A 22,347-nucleotide genomic window follows, 5' to 3' on the forward strand; every position below is an offset into this window, starting at 1 on the left:
TTTAAGATGTACCGAATCTAACGCTTTTTTGATAACATGGTGATGGCATGTTGAAAGTGCGAGCGAATCAACTATCAGCCCCCATCAACAACTGAATGAAGCGCTTCAGGGTTCGTGTATAAGTCTCACTCTCTTTTTTATCGCTACTAGCTCTATCAGCATGAATATTCCCCAGCACAGATTGTTTATTGCCGCTATAGTTCTATATCACAGACATAATATAGATCCAGTAATGCAATACTGGTCAGTGCGTGAATGTTGTTATTTATGTTGGACTGGAGGAAATGGTCTGAATTTTTATGAAATACCTCCATAACTATTCACTTTGCCGAAAAAAGAACTTCTCTGGAATCAGCACAATCAGAACGGGAAATTGTTATAAAAAATAATGATTCGCATAAGTTCCTCGGGGTTTTATTTGTCTCTCCGTTGAGTGGATATAAAATACCTTAGAGGTAACTCCTTGGATGATTTTTGAAATTATCAAAGCAATACGGGTTACCACTACAGAGCCCGCAGAACTACATTGTTAAACAGAAGTCATTGTTTCTTCTCGGCAGTGCCGTCATTTTTTATTTTTGAAAACTTTTATTTTTTAAAGTCTCCTTTTACCAACTATGAGTTTATCTGGACTGGGCCTAAAGTTTAACGTGGGCTCCGAACCACGGTCCTCAGCATTAAGCCTGCCGACTGGGGAATAACCAACATTAGAATCAGCCTGGTTACTGGCGTGACTGGGATCTGGATTTTAGACTCTTGCCTAGAACAATCACACATTTTAAAGAATCACAAACATAAATTTACGACAATGCCCCAGCAGGATTCGAACCCGTGACTATCGCAACAGTAGGAGGACCGGTCTATCGCATTTACCACTGCGCCACCAAACCGGCATAGATACAATTTAATAAATATTTGATTTATGCTGAAATTATATATAAGGAGGTCAATGGGTTTAGAAGGGAAATAAATATTGAAATGATACATTTTATTTAAAAAAATATTGAATAAAAGCAAATAATAAAAATATAATTAAACTACATCCACCCTTTCTATTTTCGCGAACCACTCTTTCTATATAAAACGCTATTTTTAAATTAATTTACATGAAGTCCCAGCACAAATATATCACCGTTGTATTAAAATATATTTACAGAATTTACGTCAAAACCAAGCAAAATAATATATAATATATATTATATTTAACATCCCTACTGCAATTTTGGAACTATTCTTTATGGACAACCCCAATTTATGAATTGATTCGTCTTTTGGGAGTTAGTTAGCAAAATTGTATATTATTTCTTCCCCATATTTTACAATTTTTCATTTAAACAACAATAATAATTTCCTTCTCTGCTTCTTGTTCTTGTTATTAGTCGATTCCTATATGATGTAATTGAAAATGTTTTGCTACAAATTCGGCATCTAATATTTCCAGTATAAATAAAATCGATGCTGTTTGGTTTATGTAACTTTTAAAAAGTTAACCTTTCTACCCGTGAGCAATAAGTATATTATGATTATGATTTCAGTTATATAATACAACCATCTTGACATAGTGAAGATCACAGTTCACAACACTTTAATTTCATTATTTAATTATTATTATTTATAATTATTAATGCAGAACAAGGCAGTCAAATTATCGGCACAGAAATAAGGGAGGAATCAACACAGGAACAACAGTGATAATGATGGTGCAACTTCTCGCCATCCTAAAGACTGAAAATATCTTCGATAAAATCGTTATTGATTCCAAATTGTCCATGTCATGTCTTCATAACAAAACCTACCTCAGAGATCAGGAAAATCAATAATTATAATGTGGATACCCATACTCAACGGCCTAAGAAGTTGTAGGAAAATGGTGTGATGTCAGAATAGTACACCTTCTGGAGCAGAAACTCAAAAGTACACCTCACCCAACTTTCTAAAAAGTGGAATCAACTTCATTAGGATCTCATGGATAAAAATAAACTATGGAAGGTTACATTTTTTTGTCAGCACCAAAACATTAAAAAAATATTTATCACCGCAGATTGACGCATAAGCATTTGTTAAGGGGTGAATCTGTGAACCAAGATGCTCGAACATTTTCTGACCGAGTATAAGGTGTTTCGATCGCAGAGGCAGCTTTATGACATTGATAAGTACAATAGGCATACAAGTTTCTTCATATGAATAGAGTAATGGCAAAAATGTGATGATTATATTTTCCGCGGTATTTATGGAATAATGTGTAGGATCATTATTTCGTTAATTCAAGAAATAAACGCCTTTTAGACAATCTCAGAAAAAAAATTGTATTACTTATATGCAGAAGATAATATAAAATCGTTTTCATAAACTAATGGAATGTTACTAAAGCTCAAGGCGTCCGAGTTAAATGGATTTGTAACTTAGTACAACTAGTACAGCTTTACTTAGTACATTATACAACTTAGTAACTTGACCTATTGAGATTCATAAAATAACACCTGGACACATGCGTGCATTTGTATCATCAAATTTCAACATATGAACATGCATATTAAACCAGAATTGGATTCTTGCATTGTTGGAGAGGCGCTAGACCTTTATGACGTGTGTCCATTTTTGAGCATATACCTTATATATATGGAAATATTTACATATTAATTAATACAATTTTTAAAGTAACTACTACGAATTATTATTTGTAAAGTAGAGGGATATATGATGTAAGATCATTATTAGACAGATTTTTAGTGATTTACCAAGAGAGATTTGCAAAAAAATATCTTAATAGTGTAGCTGACTTCAAAGCAGATTATGAAAATACCTTTGTTTAGTTATGCATCTAGAAATAACTAAACTTGTTATATGCCATATATACAAATTTCCTTAAAAAACATGAGAAAATCCAAATAACTTTTAACACCCATCATATATAATTTTTTCTTTATTATCCATATGTAAATATTCATTATCCCTGTCTCTGTTTGTGGTTATGATTAGATAATGGAGACAACCAAAAAGGAGACATAAAAAAGGCTGTCTGACACTTTTGCGGATTCTGTCCTGATGGTTTTAGCCAGTCGCCTTTTTTGGTGACCTTTCCCGAAACGACCCCCGTAATTAAATTTGCATTGAATACACGTGATGTATTAGCGCTCCTCTTGGATATGCAAAACAATCGATTAGGTGAGCGAGTGTCACAGACGATGATTTGCTCTTTGGTAAATAACAGTTCGAAATTTGTAATGTAAATACGCGCGCCGCCCTTTTGTCGGTTTCGGATGTTTGTCGACCGAAAACAACATTAAACTGTTGATAAAACGTTATGGACGCCTTCGTGAATTATTAAAATTTCGTCCTCGCTGAGCTAACGCAAATGATCAGGAATTATTTGAGCAATTTAATTTCTCTCGGTATTTTTTGTAATTGGTCATCGAACGCACCGTTATAAGTTGCGTTGTTTGTAGGAAACACTTTTTATCTGTCTATCCAAAAAATCAAATGGAAAGTCATTATGATTTAGATGAAAAAGTAAAGAGCTAACATTTCTTTAGTTGTCAATTTTCAAACCAATAGTTGAAATTGTATTAAGCCGTATATGATTTTTTATATTTTAACTATATACCATCAGATAAAACAACTTCTTGCCTGCGTTCAAAATATTATGTCTACTAAAAGAAATCCATATTTATTCGAATTTTCTCAACACAGGCTTCTAGGTAGTATCTTGCGTAGGGAAATCGAATTTCCTTAAATGATTTTATAAAGTTGACATTTCGTCCTAAAACTGGTAGTTCTGTGAATCGTTGCTTCAATTAGAAGGTTTTCAATGGTGAAAATGGAAGCTTGGTGGCTAAATTTGTGAATAATAGTTTTTATAATATTTATTAGTTTGTGAGCCAATTAAGTTCAGTTTTGGTTTCGTCGATTCCATTCTCGTCATTTTTATGTCAAAGATATACAACATTTTAAATCATCATCTAAAATCATGGTAATGGCCGTGCCCGATCTACATAAAAGTACATTTCTATTGGCCAAAGAAAACCAGTTGGAACCACTTAGAAAATTCCGCATATTAAAAGATACTTAAACCAGAAAAACAACTCCATAGGCCGACATTCCATTTATTAATAGCTAGTAAATTAGAACAGAAGCGAAGCAATTCAAGCAAATAAAGACTGTTGATGAAATTAAGTCGATTACTTAGGACAATTTTGTTTCAATTGAAATTTCAGTTGGTGTTGAAAATTACCTATATCGAAGAATAGTGAGCCAATTAACAAGCCCGGGCTGATGAACAGAAAGATTATGCAATAATTATGTTTCATGAATGCATCTCCAGATCACAGACAAAGATGGCAACTTTCCGAGAGCATCAGCGTTAATAATAAGCAGTTTTAGGAGGTTCATCAAATTTATAACCAGAAACCCAAATGACCTGATCTAAACCAGACCCTGTCCACGGTGAACTATTTTCTCGCTAAAAATTTGACTTAAAAGAGGCTTGTGAAAACCAATTTCCCCATAGTCTTGGCAAGGCCAAGGACAAGGGGTTCCAGGAGAAATAATTAATGGATTTACCCTCAACATGGTAACAAGTTCAATCATTCTAACTATGTTACATAAAACCTTCGTTCGTTTCATACAAACATAATAGATTTCTTTTTACTACACTATTATAACTTTATCTACAAACCTATATAAATAACAATTCCATGAATTTGTCTGGTTTATGGTATATGGAACACTACGGTCCGATATTTTACAGCTCTAACAAAGCGCATACTATCCATAAAATTCACAAACCTCTATTTATTTACAGTATTTTTTTTAAGTACTTTATCGTTGGTCCATATTTGTTTTATTATTCATTATATAATCACAGAATTTCATTCATTTTAAATGGCTGTCATTATTCTGCTCACTTCCATCTTCACAGACAAACTCACGTAACAGTTTTAATGTTCTGTAACGTCGTGTTTGAAATGTATAAAATACCGTATTTTATTTTTCTTTGACAGTTAATATCTTTCTAAATTGCTTTGATACTATTTGAATTTTGAATTTAAAATGAGAATAAATAAAGATTTATTAGATGTAGGCGTTAATTCGTAACATTTTTATGATAAAACAGTTTATTACTTAAAATAAGTATTCTAATATCGTTTACTTACTGAAATACAATCTATAAATTTATGATTTTGATCAGTTTTAAGGCATTTGAAAAAATTGGTGTCTTCCGGATTGTTTTCACTATTTTTCGGGCTATGCTTTTACTTGGTTTACTTGGTTACAGCAAATATAGTGATGGTTCGCCAGTCAAAATCGGTACTTTTACCCTTGATCACAAATCTTTTCCAATTTAAATCTTGCTGTCAATCCGTTAACAGCTACATACCTCTTTAACAGCTACATACTTCCTAACTTATATATATATATATATATATATATATATATATATATATATATATATATGTATATATATATATATATATATATATATATATATGTATATATATATATATATATATATATATATATATGTATATATATATATATATATATATATATATATATATATATATATATGTATATATATATATATATATATATATATATATATATATATATATATGATTTAAATGATATATAGATAAATATTAATAATTATGCAATATATGCAATGTATGTGTACATTGACAAACAAGAGAGACGAAAATATACATATAAATTCAAATAAATTAGATTAGATAGATAGGATTAGATAAAGTGGATGAATTGGCAGATTAAAATACTTGACGATCAATCCGAGGAGTAGGTGCGATAGAATGGGATAGAACAACCAGTGAATAAATGTAACTGAATGAGTATAAGTGAATAAGTATGATGAAGAAGTTATTCTTAATATTAGGGAGCTCCAGTTTCACGGCCTCAATAATTCTATAAGGAACTCCGGATGAAGGCCTTTATGCTGGTGAATAATGCACACATTATTCAGAAAGGACGAGAAAACAACCAATTTTGCTGCAGCTTTAATATGCTCATTTCCATGGATACCGATATGTGAGGGATACGCACAAGTGTTAAACAGTAGGCATTAGTTAGAGCGCACGAGATATTTTTGTTTAAAAAAATATTCGAGGGAGCTATATGAGCATGTGAGAATTAGTATGGAAAAGTGTTCTGCGGTAAGCACTGACCCTTGATCGTGGAGCTAGAATACTTTTCTTGGTTTGCTGACCCGCCACTTGTACCCTGGGTAGTACTTGATCTAGTGGGAAAGCAGTTCTCATAGTTAAGCACTTGTGAAAAAGGTACTCTGATTTTTCTAGGACCATTGATGAAGGGAGATATTTTAAAAGGAGCGTTGAAAGTGGGAATTTAGGAAGTTGCAAGAGGAGGAGACGAGAAAATAGTCTAATAGTAAGAAACTTGGGAAGGATAGGATGCGTGATGTGTGGGACCAGCGGATAGAATGACACCAGGAGTTGATAAGATCAGAGGAGGAACGCACTACAAGAGATCAGCTGACATTTTAAAGAGGATAAGTAAGGGTTGAAAGTGGAAATAAGGCTGCACAGGACTTAAACATTTAAATATATAGATATATAATATTTACGTTATACTTATACGATAAAATTGTTAACCAGATATTATTGGTTATTTGTGTTATCTAGATTAATAACAAATATAATAATTCCAATTTGGAAACTATAAATACATTAACCATTACCATAATATGTACTTAAAATTGAGTCAAGTGGCAAAAAAATCTTATCTCAATGAACAACACCATCTGCGTATGAGACTAGAAATCTGTATGTATTAATCATTATCACCTCGTATTTTATTCTTCTTAACAATCAACAAGTATGTTTACCATTATATAATTGAGGGAATTTAATTAGTTTGACGTTAAGAGCTGACGAAAAAACGGTAGATATAAACAGTCGAGTCCGTTTCCTCCTCTTTTGAATTGTTATGAAATTACCTTAGAAAAAATGCCGAAAACAATAGGCGATAAAAGCGTTCAAGAGTTCTTATGCTTGAAACAATGGGAAATATTATAAACATATTTTAATCTTGGACGATAAGATAATGAAGGTGACGTGCATTAAAGTTGGTTCATTCAAAATAAAATTAAAAAAGATTTTAATGCTGATATGGCAAATATTTCATGTATGTTGCTTGATTAATGTTATTGTTCCAATTCGGTAATGTTCATTAGTGAATTCCTTAATGAACAAATCTAAAATCACAGATCTAGATAAAATAACTTTGGGTATCCATTCATCAATTATTAAATTTTTAAGTTGAATTTTAAAAATATTTATATTTTATAATAGTATTTACCTTTGATTTACAATCTAATTTTTATATATTTTTTTTTGACCGGATGTTTTAATTAAAATATAATTACATTAACAAGAGTAGATATGTTGCTACTATATGTAAATATACTGTGTCCTAGTGCTACTGTATTCTAGTACTACCATGATTCCTCGCCAAACCTCGCATCTTCTTATGATGGATACAGACATGGCATTCGGGACAAATTTGCACAGGAAATTTAAAATACCCATGAGTAAAATTTCGGCGAACAGTATGCATGCACTTTGTTGTATTCCCAGTGTTTTCCACATGACTTTCAGAACTTGGCGATGAACAAAATGAAATGTCTGAGAAACTAACGGGATTATGAATGTTAAGATTTTAGTATCGAGAAAATATCCCTTTTCTTTCTTGTAACTTAATGATTACTACAAAGATGGTTTTGAGTGAAAATTATATGTTTAATATATACTAATAATAATAATACATTTAATAATATAAAACGTTATAAAAAATATGAAAAGCTAAAATATTAATGTTTTCATTACAGGGATTTTCCTATGACATCTGAAATAATATTTATGTATCTTATTTATAACTTTATTACTTAAATCTTAAAAATTTTACTTATTGTTTATTGAATTGGTGGGAATTACAGTTATTGGTAAACTCCGCAACACAAAATTTGTCAGATACTATTGAAAAAATCTTACACAACTGGTGAGGGAAAAGATGTTCAATAATAATATCATATTAAATAATATTAACAAATTTGTGCAAATACTAGAAAGGGTAAAAAAATAGTATAATGTCATACTACTAATCATACTATTAATTGTCATAATAATCATACTATTAACTGTCATACTATTAATTCCTCAAACGATGCAAACATTTTAAAATGTATCAAACACATTCACATGTAAAAATAATCAACCAGTGTATCAACGCACTTCACTTAACAATTGTTTTTGTGTTACTTTCTCATCCTTTCTAGTTATAAAGCTATTTAGCAAAACAAAATACCATATCCTCTACTTAGAATATAAAGTAAAACCCATTAAATATGCTAATTTTAGAGTAAAGTCATTTACAATTACAATCGGACAACAATTACCATATTACTGCTATTTCAAGATTTTACTCTTTTTTTTTCAAAATATATCTCAAATCTGCTTGGTATCGAGTTTAATATTTAATTTATAATTTTAAAATATGCGATCATAATATCTTCTAATAAGGACTGTGGGGACACTATACTTAGCCGTTGTGTCATGAAATAATTTAAGTACAGTTAACAAATATTTCATCTTCGAGACAGTAATCAAATTTTTAGAATATACCATACAGTAAATACAAATTCGTACCTGTTTATTTAGTTGTTGACTCTATCTTTGTCATATGAATTACCTGATGACTCCACTAATTCATTTTACACTTACACACTTATACAAATGAAGGTGATATTCTTAATTTATGGATTTAACATATTATGTCTACCTTATGAGAACTATCCACATATGTACATATAGCCTTTTTTCATGGAGCTGAATATATCTTCTATTTTGGATTATCTTGTAGTCATTACAGAATTGTAAATGTTTGAAATCTCTTCAGGAATCCATAAATAGAATACCAAAGTTGTATAAACATACGAATTTTATAACAAATTCTTACTATAATTTTCAAGCGAGTTGGATTTCAATATTATTGGTATTCTCTTCCATATCATAACTTTGTTTATTATGCTATTGGCCTTACAATAATCTGATAATCTTTAAAAAGAAATCAAACAGTACATATTATGTTGGCAAAAAATATTGGTTTTTTGGAAAATAAGACTGTACACGTACCCTCAAAAAGTGATTCACAAGTCATTTTATTTTGTTACGCCATTGTGAAAAGTTTGCTTATAATCACAAGAATACCCGCATCCAAACCAAAGAATGAAAACGTCAAATTATTTTTGAGGATCGAGACTTACCGAGAAGAACCGAACGCCCAACGGGGTTTATTTCTTTCACTAGGAAATAGTACGAACTGAGAGCTGTTCATCTAGCTCACAGCCCGAACCATGCGCTTTGTTCATGTCTATACTCATCATTACAGAAACGAATATTCCTGCAGCTTCGTTGATTCTGCTTATTGCTTCAGTCGTAGTTAACACCCACCTGAATAATTTCTGATGTCACATGGCCAACATACATTAGTGTCTGTCGAACAGTGTTACCATGCATTAGTGATTATGTAGTTAGAACTACATGAAGAACTCATATAGCTCTAATACCACTGCTCAAATCACTTACGTGCAATTTTGTGGAGACGCTATTCACTGTTATATTGTCGTTGGTAGATTTACTAACATTTATTTGCCGTTCAACAGCCAAAGTGTTTGGAACAAGGTCCCATATTCACGTCATTATTCAGCAATTTCCAAATCAGTAGTCTATCTAGTAGTCTTCAGTTTCCCGTTTATATAAGTAGAAAATATTCTAGATTTGTATAGTTTGAATTTATATTATTTGCGTTTTTTTATTACCATTAGTGGTACTTTAAACTATAAATAAAAATGAAACATTAATGTAATTTTATATTAGTATGCCATAAAGAAAATAAAATTAGCTAGCTGAAATTGTGAAATGGAAATAGTTGTTTAAAACTGATAAATTAGTCTAAATGAATGTAAAAGCCAAACAGGAGAAATAAAATATTCTTTTCCCAAACACATATTATAAAAGACAATTATTACATCATCTAGGCTTCTTAAAGAAGCTTTAGTTTACTGATCCTTAAATAATATTCTTAAAAGAACTGCTAAGTAGAATAATAAGTTTTTTATATTGTGCATTATATATGAAAAATATATATACAACAAGATATTCGTCCCTTTTATCCGTCACTTGTCCTACCTTATTTTTATCTGTTATCTTATTTCTACTTAAATTTAATCCATTTCGTTTCCTTGTATAGAGAATCTTTAGCCATTACAGGACCCCCATTTTCTTATATTTTATTTATATCTTTGTACAATCTTTATTGTTTGTTGGCTGTCTTGATCCTTATCTCCTTCTGTGCCTTTCCATTGTTGTGACATAATAGCCTCTTTATTGGGTAGATTATTTTATAGATCACGTGTAAATACTGTGAAATAAATATCAAGAAATCTTAAGTAATATTTATAACTTAAATAAAAGTTGCTATTGAATATTAGCTAATGAGATTAAAAGCTATGTCTACAAATATGCTTCTAAAATAATTTTACAGCCAAACAACTCTAAATCATCATGGAATATATATCTGGCAGGACCTATGGAGTAGTTTAAGTGATGGTAGAAATAATTTAGAGCAAGTATGCCGATAATAGGTCTGGTATTGAAAAAAGTGTCAAGATTATAAAAATTGACAAGGAAAAAGTTTCCTGTTAATTGTTTTTCTTAAATTAAAATGCGACATCAATATATTTTGATAACTGATAGGCTTTCAACTCTATTAATCACATTTTTTATAAACTAGAATCAGAAGTATTATTCTTGCAAACAAGCAACAGTTTATAATTTCAACAATATCATCAAAGGCAAACGGAGACTCCGAAATATAAAAACCCATATTTTTAAATATTCTATTTTATATTTTTAAAGTTGAAAGAATAAAATAGTTGGCAATAATATAATAGCAAGTATAGATTGTTTGAAAACTTCGGGCTACAAGATCTTCATAATTATTATTTCCTTCAGTCGCTAACTTTTTCATTCTCCAACGAAATAATTAATTTCTGCTTAATTTTAATATCAAGGTTGGCCAAAGCAGCTGCTTGTCGAAACCTTTTCAGAAACTGCAATATCAAATATTAAATGGCTTTTTATAGTTTGCATCGGGTTTGCTTTGGTCCCTTAAACCTTTTCTTTGAGGCCTTCGAGGAGTTTCAACAAGTACTCTATATTAATTATACCAGCCATTATTAAATAAATAGCGATTTAAATGTTTTAATAGCTATCTTTCCTTATTTATTGAAATTAATATCATCTAGCTAATGATATTGTGTTTTAAATTGGGTTTATTATTGGGTCTATTAGATACAACAACAAGATTATTTTGGTGACTGGATTAATATGGTTTAATATAACAAATATACGGTTCGAATATTTGAAAATATTCTCGAAAATAGGTGGCGCTATTGGTCTCGATATTTTGTATTTATTATAGGATATTTTCTTTTACCCAAAAAGCTCTAATAGAATTATTTATTACTATAGTTAGTATAAGTGAATAAGCAAGAAATTTGGTGGCGTCATATGTAATAAGAATACTGTAAATTTCAGGAAATTGTCATAATAGGCATCGATCATAACATCGTATTTTATATTGCATTTCTTTTATCAAGCGACAGAAATTATTCGATACTTTACACAGTATCTTAAATTCGACAATATTTAAAATGCTTATTGTTTTTCATGGCTGAAAATTGTCTTGTTCAGGCAATAAAATCTATATTTTAGTTGTGATAGAATTTTAGCAAAAAAATTCAAACAAAATACGTTAGTCAGGTTTTGAAGTTTCTTGAATAATTATTTATTTGAAGCATTCAAATTGGTATACCATATATCCTCCTAAGCCCACTAAAATACAGATCTCGCTCCAGTTTGTAATTATTTTTCCGGAACTAACTTAATAGTAATATGCTAACTTTTTAGTCACCTTCAACGTGTAATATAAGGATTTCTTTTTTTGCCATTGTAAGAAATGTTACACTAAGTCGCATTTGCCACCAAGTTTGAATAGAAAAGGATTAAGAATAGTATGGCCACGTAAACTTATTTAGATATTCGAAATAAGTTTTTATTTAATTTTATATCCGGTGAAGACAGAACAGTTAAGAAAAATTGTTCGTGCTTAAGAACTGATAGTACTTGATACGGTTTTGAATACATAGTATATCATCGTAACAGAGGTAACTCCAGAGGTTATTAAATTACTGAAGATTAGCTAATGAGATTGAAAATTATGTCTACAAATATACTTCCAAAATCATTTTATAGCGAAATAACCCTAAAAAATCATGGAGCATAAGTCTGGTTAAACCTATGGAGTAGTTTAAGTGACAGTAGAAATAATTTAGATCAATTATGCCAATAATAGGTCCGGATTTTAAGTGTCAAGATTATAAAAAATGCCAAGGAAAAAGTTTCCTGCTAATTGTTAGTGTTAAATTAAAATGCGGCTTCAATATATTTTGATAACTATTAGGTTTTCAACTCTATTAATCACATTTTTTATAAATTAGAATTTCAGAGGAAAGCCAGTAATTGTAATTCTTTATGATTTTTTATGATTCTATTGTCGGCTGTAATCGCCCTCACTCTGAATAATTGTGGAAGTAGAACACGTTTCCTGAATTGTATTATATAATGAGACTTCTAAGAACAGTTTTATTGACTGCGTACTAATTTAATGATGCTAGAGACAACTAAATGATCTGAACTGAATGAAACTATTGTGCAATGGTTTAGATCAGTTTGCCTAATGAAAAGTTACTTCAAGAATTTGATTGGAAAGTTAACCTTTTGGATAACAGACGCAATGTAGCAATGCTTAACAACCTCTGGTACTCCAGAGGTTGAAATTATTAAACTTTTTCTATAAATTTTAGTGCTACTAACTTCTGATTCAGTTCAGGTTTCTGTAAATGCATTTCTTAACTACTAACCGAATATTGCAGGTAATGAACACGTTAATTTCATAAAAAGTTAAAATGAATATTACAAAGAATGTTAACAATGATAAACAGCTTCATGGAATTTTATTTCTTAATTTGTTGATGAGTTGTTAGTTCCCACGCGGGACTTAAAACCAATTAGAAAGTAGTATAACAAAATCCATAGAAGGCAAATTTAAATGTAAGCAACGAAAATATTCTTTTAATCGGTCTGTATTTATTGTTTTCGCAATACAACATAAATACAATAACATAAACATACAGTAACAAATACATAAATGAAGTAATGAAAATATTCAGAAGTTAAAATGAAACTAAATGCATAATTTGCATAGATGGATACATAGGGTAAATAGAAGAAATTATGAATCATTAACAGTAAACAGTTTTTAGCAGTGATAAATATTAAGATGTTTAATGCGATAAGATATGTGACTGTATGGCATTTTATTCTTTGTATTAATTGAAGTTAGTTTTGAAAAATAAATAGTTAATTTAATGATTGGAAATACATTTCTTTAATTTACATTTCTAAATTTTAAAATATAGATTACATAATTTAGTATGATATTGTTTTAATGTATATACTAAAGCCAAATATCCAAATATTAATTATTTTATTCATATATTATCTGTTTTAGTATAAAAACATGTTTTATATATTAAATATATAACTTCATTTATTGCTGTATATTTATGTTTATAACATAAAAGCAAAGAAAGATCGTTAGTAATTATACTTCATGCTTTGAAGTAGTTATAGTTCTGAAAATAATGCTTACGACACTTTGTTATAATGTTCAATGGTGTAGTAATTTAAACTTATCAATGCTTTGTTGATTATTAATACCTAATAGAAGTTCATTTTAATTAAATGCAATTTAAAAAAGGTCAGTGAATGTTAGTTCTTGTATTAGTTATTTGAGATTGTTTTAACATACGGACATTTATTATTTTAATTAATGTTATATATCAAAAACATTTCTTTTATTATATTGAAAATACTGTGAAAACGAGTTTTAATAACATATCATTTTTAAATTATTGTAACTTGTAATTTGTGGTCGAATTTTGACTACTAGTGCCTTTAAGAGTACTCTAGAGGACCTCTACATTTATTGAGCCAGCGTTATCGTGTGTTTCTAAAGTCCAATCTTATTATATTATGTTATATGTGCAGATGTTTATGTTTCTACATTACATAATTGGTGAAGTTCTATTCTCTTGAATAGAGTAAACCTGTTTGTACACCTAATAATATTTATTATTGTTATATAATGAATGTGATATTTATTAAGAAAAACAATAGGCTTTGAAATTGTCGTAGACAGACTACTGTTCAATAATACTTGCATTAAACGGCTATAATAATGATACAATAAAAACAAAGAACCGTTACATGAAAGCATGATTGTATACCTCGATCCGTTGCGAACTAAACAAGCCAACTCAGACCCGTAAAGTAGGTCATCTATCCGTACTTTTAAACGTTTCCACCATTGATGGAGCAACGGCCGTTCTCCCGACGATGTCAGTTAATAACGGCGAAATCGCATCTCGCTTCTATTATTGCCTAGTCTCGATTATTCCCCTTCGCACAATGGGCACGGATAAGCGCCACTATAAAGAGCCCAAAACATTACCAGATAAGCGAAATAAAAGGCCTCCAAAACGGTTCCGGAGATGGAGACTGTATTTTCGTTTGTTCCGTCCGCTTTTGAGGAAGTTATTACAGTTTTTCCGGTTGCGGTCCTCTTTTCGATTTTAAAGTATGCATCAAGAAAATCTCTGCCGGCTTAGGCGCCCGGAGTCTGCCGTTAAAATAGTGCTAAATACAGAAGATTATTGCTATCTCGTTGCTATGTTATTTGACGGTTTAAATAGAGGGTTATTTATTTGTTGGATGCTTTTTGACTATTAATGCTACATCTACAATGTTGACCAGCACAAACACTAATCAAATTTTACAGGCTGACTGGATTACTGACTATGATTCGACGCATCAATCAACAATCTGCCTATTTTTAATTCTCTTCTGCCTGGAGTAAAATGAGGAGAAAAAGTCCGTTGCAAGTTTCAAACTAATTTTACGATTTTATAAATTAAATTTGGCAGTATTTTCGACGTCAGCCGTATAATATGTCCAAAGTAGCAGTGAATCCACGTTATCTCGTTGCATGATGTCAAAACGTCGCAATGTTGGTGCATTTAACTTTCACATTCTACACGATTTAGTAGCTAAATAGCATATAACAACATTCTAATATAAATAAAATAATGAAAACCAAATGTTATAAAATAAAATGTATTTTAACATTGTACTAAATCTAATGGATATATTATCGAAGGACTTAAACTACAGTTAATTAAACACCCACGCAAAAGCCAGAATTATTTTATTTTATTTATATTGAGCTCTTTTCTAAACCACCTATGGTATACCATGGAGTCTTAATCCGTCTACTTTATAATTATACCTAAGTAATGTATTTTATATTCATTAAAGAACATATTTACCTTTTAATGTTTAGCTATTGTGTTTCTTTGCTGTGTTTTCTTGTCAAATTATTCTATCTATAAATTGCTTCTTAGTTTCTTCTATTACTCTATGTGCATTACACTGTATTCTTCCATTATATAATTGTTACTAACTGATCTCTCTCATCCCTCATTCTGATCTCTCATTACTAAAAAATAAATTACATCAAAACACAATTAAATAATTAATTTATATTTACCAAGTAACAATTTGAAATAATTCACTCTTTGATTTATAAGCCATTTCTGAATTACAGCCTTTGCCAACCACTTGTTGCGATCTTTTTGGTGGATACCTATACCTTCTAGCATGAAGAACAGTAGATATGCAATAAATTATAAAGTATTAAAAAATATAATGATTTACAAAATTTTATCAAATGTTATTCTTTTTAATTTTTCCTCATTTTTTGTTTTCTGTACATTTTTTATTAGCGTTTTTCCAAGAGAGCCCTAATGTTCCATTTCAAAATAGCTATGTCTGTACACAAATTGAAATAACAAGTCTCGCTTAATTTTATTATCTGCCTTTAACAGTGTTTTAATTGATGACTTATAGACATCAAAGAGCTACATACCTCTAAGTTTTCTATGAATACTTTCCATACTAAGAGTTATCTCAGAAATAACTTTAAAATTATATTTATGTTAAAAGCAAAACTAGACACCGTTCTTATACATTTTATACATTTTGTCTTGAATATAATTAACATTAAGGTACGTACTCTCTTTTCAGCGAATCCAAAATTATATTCCGTTTTTTTAGGAATTTTAATTATACCATATAGTAACAGAGATGCAACTCAATAGGGGCGCAAAGTTTTGCTTTGTCCAACATCCAGAGGGACCCATAATGGGCCGTTCAAGTAATTTGATTGGTCAATTTAAATCTCCATTATAGGCACCTGTAAGAAAAATATTTTACTCTGAAGACATTTGGTTGGCTCATTAGTAATGTTTGGCACGTGACAGCCTTGACATCGTGTTTGACTGACTAATGAAATTTAAATAAAAAAAAACATTTTCTTATAAATATAATAATTAAAAATAAATAAATATAAATATAATCTATAAAAATAAATGTAAATTTATAATGTAAATTTATTTACAAAGTATAAATATAATATAAAAATAAATATATCTATAAAGCATAAAAATTATATATATATATATATATATATATATATATATATATATATATATAAATTTTTTACCGTGAGCTCTTTGAACCTGGCTAAACCAAATTCGACTTTGATATTTCCCAACAATTACTATATTTTGTCAGTCACACACATATATTTTGTCGCTCTGCTAAAATTTAAAGATATTGGCAGGATAGATCTCTCGAATGTTCGACTACCATTTGTTTCGGTTGAGCTTTGCACTCTTTTAATGGAGTACAGTTTCAACAGAAGCTCCTGGCTTATCTGGTTCGGTTTTTGAGTAAAAGTATCAGAAGCTCTATAGTGAAATAATTCTGTCTTTTTCAACCATAAATATATATATATATATATATATATATATATATATATATATATATATATATATATATATATATATATATATATATATATATATATATATATATATCAGTTTCGGCGATCACCTCTTTATTTGACGAAAATTTTTGAGATCTGAGAACAGGAAATGGTCGTTTTCAGATCTGCCATCGTTTTCACTGATTTGTAACACGGTGCATTGTCTTGGTGAAGCAGCACTTTCTTTTTCATCAAGTGCGGCCGTCTTTCGGCGATTTTGTCCTTCAGATGGTCCAACAACGCTATGTAGTGCTGCTGATGGTCCTTCCTTTTCCAAAGTAGTCAATGAAAATTATTCCATGCGCATCCCAAATACAGACGCCATAAACTTGCCAGTCGACTCTTGCGTTTTGCCACGCTTTGAAGCGTACTCATCGTGTGCACTCCACTCGGATGACTGTCGATTGGACTTCGAAGTGAAATGATGGAGCCATGTTTCATCCATTGTCATATGTCGACGCAAAAACTCGGGTTTATTACGATTGATCAACTTCAAACACTGCTTTAAATCGTCAACTCGTCGTTGTTTTTGGTTAAAAGTGAGCTTGCGAGACACCCACTTTGCACGGAGCTTTCTCGTACCCAAATTTTCGTGAACGATATGATGTACACGTTCAGTTGATATATTTAGCGCTCGCCTCGTCTTCGGTGCTCATTTCACCACGTCTAAACTTAGCATACCAATTCGTGATGGTTGATTTTCCTGGGGCAATGTCCGGAAACTCGGCATCAAGCCAAGTTTTTGCTTCAACTATATGTTTTCGCTTCAAAAAGCAATATTTTATCAAGACGCGAAATATATGAATTGTATTTATATAAATTGGGCATTTTTGCAGCTATAAATCTGTTTTCCATATATATTCCGGGCCTTACTGAACACCGTAGTGTTTTATGTAATGTTTTTCAATAGAACGAAATAAAGGTAAATTGATTTGTTTGGATTCTGACATATACAAATGAACACGACAGACCCGTCAATGCTTTAAATAATGGAGCACCATATGATCAGAATCAGCAGTTCGAAAGCAGTCGGTCGCTTCCCCGTGCTCGTCGAAACTATTTTCGTCGAAGCCATTATTCCAGATTTAGTAATCACGCAAATTTCAAACGGTTTCCTGCACGGGAAAATTCCCGCTGCGCACCTCCCCATCGTCGACCGCCCTCACCTCTTAGACACGTGATAAACTTTTAATCGACGTTCCGTTCCTTTTATATTATTTTGCGGTTCCGTTTTTATACCCTTTTGATAGTGTTGTTTTATGTATTGCAGAAAACCCGAGATTTACTGCACCCATAACGAATGTTACTGCAGCGGTTGGTAGGGAAGCGATACTTACATGTCTAGTAGAAGATTTAGGAAATTTTAAGGTAAGTTTGTTTCACTTATGTAAAATAACTCTTTTGGTTTTAATAAGTAGGTTAGGCTAATTTGATTTTATAATATGCTAGCTTAATTAAGTCTTGGCACAATATATATTAATTTTGTGGAAATACTGTGACCAAAAAATTATATAGGGTTTTCAGTTATCTAATTATCGATACATTTTTATCCTTCATCGTCATTTCGAAGGCTCTTGCTAATCAAACAATTTTGCATCTCTTTGAACAAGTGGTAATAAGAAGGCGCTATTTCTAGTGAGTACATTGGGTACTACGGAAAGCCTCATTCGAGCTGCAACATAGGTTAGGTCCTTCAAATCTTGTTATTGTTACTCGATATCTCTGGTATTTTTTTAAATGATACGTTGTTAAATCTGTTCAACTAATATCGGTAGATATCCTTTGAAATAATTTCAGTTCAGTAACTCGTAATACACTAGACTTTGCTAATACGACCATATGCGCAACAGTACTTTATGGCTATTAATATTTTGCTCCGATATTGATACAGATAGCTCCCTAGAACAACTTTTTGAGAAAATGAATGCTTGAAATTATCGTAGTAGGTTAACTTTTCAATGCCTGTCATAATATGCTACAAAGAACTTTTCTTTGTTCGCCTGTAAAGTAATGAAAACCTGTTGTTGAGATGGTCCGAAATGAGATCTTCAGTCACCTCGTGTGGTAACCATTTTCCACTCTTTTATATCAACATATTACCAATATCAAATCAAATCAAAATCTTATTTCGTTAAGTGCTTAAGTTGGGGTTTCGTCTAAAATATCTTTCAATTCGTTGCCTTCGAAGTTTTTTGCTCCTACAAGTCGTTTTTACCATTGACATCTATAATATTGAATAGGTAACCGATGTAGAGAATATATGTAGATGATTTTATATAGATAAATATTGAAATCATCGAGTTTATCAGTTAAGTTTTGTTGTCTACATTGTTAGTTCACATTTTGATCAATAGATTTAACGCTTTAACAAAACACTAGAAACGCTATATAAAATTTATTAGTTCTAATTCAGATTTTTGCTTTTAACTTTTGTACTAACAATTTCAGGCATTACATAGCAACCTATTTTTTGCTTTATCTGTGTATTATTAACTGAGTTGCTGAAAATAATATTGAAAATAACGATGTTATTATATAAAATAATCTATTTGATCATATTTGTTACATTACGTGCTTACATAGGTACATTAACTCTATTATAATACCCATAAAATCAGTTTGATTTAGAATTTATTGAAATAATGAAATCACATAAAATGTGTTTCCACGTTGTCATTTCAACAATTCCATTTTAAATATGAATTAAAGTAATTATATAACAAATAAATTTGCGTATTAGTGCTTGTATTTCCTTATAGTTCCTATTATTTTATGTAGTTTTTTAATCAAGCCCGCTGAAGTAACTTCATTTCTATTATATCTCATTTTGCTGAAGTGTGTCTATCTTGACCATAAACTATTCCTATTATTCAAAGCGTTTCTGGGTATAGCTGAAGCTGTAAGATCACAAAAGTCGATTTAATGTGCCCAGTGACCCCTACCCATAAACTACTTTAGTATGAAACGCTCAAGCTTTAAAAAATACCCCTAATCCGTTGAATTCCGGCACATGCATTACAATTCAGAGAATAAAGCTACTAAAGAGTAACTTAAGATGCCATGAATTAATATAGTGTACTGGAATTAGGAAATAACAGAACCTTGCAGTTCAATGTGAATGGCCACCATTGGCGGATAGTAGTAGCTCAGTTTCCTAGCCGCAGACTATTGGAATTAGGAGTCACCAAAGTTTGGGAGACCACTCCGTTGCAGCGTACCATGGAAATTTGAGTAGAAACAATATCATATCAGAGATCTTCAAAATAACGATATATTGTGACACTAAGGGTATGAAAATATAGTGTATCAGAAGAGTGTAATCATCGCTTGTTATAAGACAACTTGTTGAAACAAAATTATAGTACTATTTGCCCTTAGAATAGTCATTGGCAGTTGAAGTGGCATTTAAATAAATATTCTTTCCCAACGGATACCATCTTTCGTATAGTAGTAGATGTCCCTTTTAGTAAAATTTGGATTCACGTATTCACATAATCGCAAAGACGAGATGGAATTATTAATATAGTTTAACACTATTGTTATCACAGCTTTCTTTATGTTGGATATTTTTAACTTAATTTAAATTCAATTTTAAAATTTTGGTTATATTTTTACAAAAATTAAATATTTTTGACTCGCTTCTTATTGGATATATAGTGCTAGTTAACTTATTAAAGTCCCATTAATTAAAAACAAAAGGCATCAATCTCAGCAGATCGCATCCATAAATCCCACATATCTCGTTTACACATCGGTACCATGTCATATTCGAAAACTAGAAATAGAAAAGGCATTTTCCATTAGACGCCTAGAATGTAAACTCAAACAAAATATTGTAATTTAATGGCTTCGGATATGGGAAAACGCGACAATATCATGCGTAAAAGAAATAAAACAAACAGATGGAAATTTTCAGATTTCTGCAGTTCGTTTTTTTTTGTTTCGCCTCGACCGACAGGAAATATAAATAACAATAAAATTAGAGTAAAACTTTATTTAATGGGGGTGTGTTTGATAGTATCTGACATTATTTCTAGGAGACAGGACCGAAACACAGATTTTTACTAAATATGATAAAGTGAAATTTAACAAATTTTGCTCGAGCGATAATATAATGAAATATATCTAATATATTTCTGTAATAGAGGTTCATTGACTTATATGAATTAGTTGAGAACTTTATTTATGAAGTTAACAAATTAGATCAAGAGGAGTTAAGGTTCATAGAAACTTCTAATGGAGAATCAAATTATATTTCAATTGACGATTCAAACGAAAAATAAGAACAGCAAATTATATTTGATTCTGCGTTTTTTTTTTAAGATAGCGCTACTAAGTTTGTCTTTTTATTGTTCTAAAAATGATATGTGAATAAACTCATTCGCATTTCGAAGTTGACATGCCTACAGTATTTTGGAAAATATTGTACCAAAATAAATACTTGAATAATAGTTTAAAGTGTATAAGAGCTCCACGCATTGGCCATTATAACAGTAGAAAGACACTTTTCTAAAGTTCAAACATCTTAAAGATTTATCAATTCCAAGATTTTTTGGAAAATCAATAATGTTTTTATCAAAAGGGTCTTCCAAGTCGGGAATTTAACATTGCTAACATATAATTTTATGACGACGTTTTAGGAAGAATAGCAGCTTCCATTTTTAGGTCCTGAGTTTTCTCTGTCTATCCTCTTTACATGAGCTGGATTGAAATACTTGAGCGCGGTCATATACCGTACTCTTGATTACTCATTTAAAATATATACTTTCCACTGAGAATTGATGAATTCCACCAAAATTAATGGTGATAACTTAAAATCCGAAACTCATAAACCAGTTGTGACAAAAGAACTAAAAAAGGAGATAAGAATACATTTGAGTTCCAGTAAAAAAAAACGAATAATATTAATTTCTATATATCTATTTATCTATTAATAACAGTATTGAAATTTCTGAGAATATATTACTCAAGAGATTTTGAAGTGAACAACAACAAAAAAACCTAATAATCTAATCCCAGACAATCAGCTTGGCTTCAGAAAAAAACATTCGACAATAAACCAGGTCTGTAGAAAAACGGATATCATTAAAGTTCTTTGAAAGACACACGAATATGTTCTGCAGTTCTTAGACATACCACAAACCTTTGATAAAGTTTGGTACGAAGGGTTAATATATGAACTAAACAAAATGAACAAATATATCCGAAACACCTTTAACGTAGTGTCCTAGGCTATGTCGTGGATTT

General features: G+C 30.6%; 1 protein-coding gene across 1 annotated transcript in view; it reads left to right on the top strand.

The window, feature by feature from the left end:
* Nucleotides 1-14,624: 14,624 nt before the first annotated feature.
* Nucleotides 14,625-22,347, top strand: part of LOC143206550 (limbic system-associated membrane protein-like) — a 95,462-nt gene continuing 87,739 nt past the window's right edge. Inside the window, exons 1-3 of the mRNA XM_076419147.1 lie at nt 14,625-14,716; nt 18,110-18,277; nt 18,351-18,468. Coding sequence (XP_076275262.1) covers nt 14,625-14,716; nt 18,110-18,277; nt 18,351-18,468 — 378 coding nt within the window. The remainder of the gene's footprint in view (nt 14,717-18,109; nt 18,278-18,350; nt 18,469-22,347) is intronic.

This window comes from Rhynchophorus ferrugineus, unplaced genomic scaffold (assembly GCF_030347505.1).
Source record: "Rhynchophorus ferrugineus isolate W39M unplaced genomic scaffold, kcgeb_rfMv2 rfM1, whole genome shotgun sequence".
In the NCBI taxonomy this organism is placed as follows: Eukaryota; Metazoa; Arthropoda; class Insecta; order Coleoptera; family Curculionidae; genus Rhynchophorus; species Rhynchophorus ferrugineus.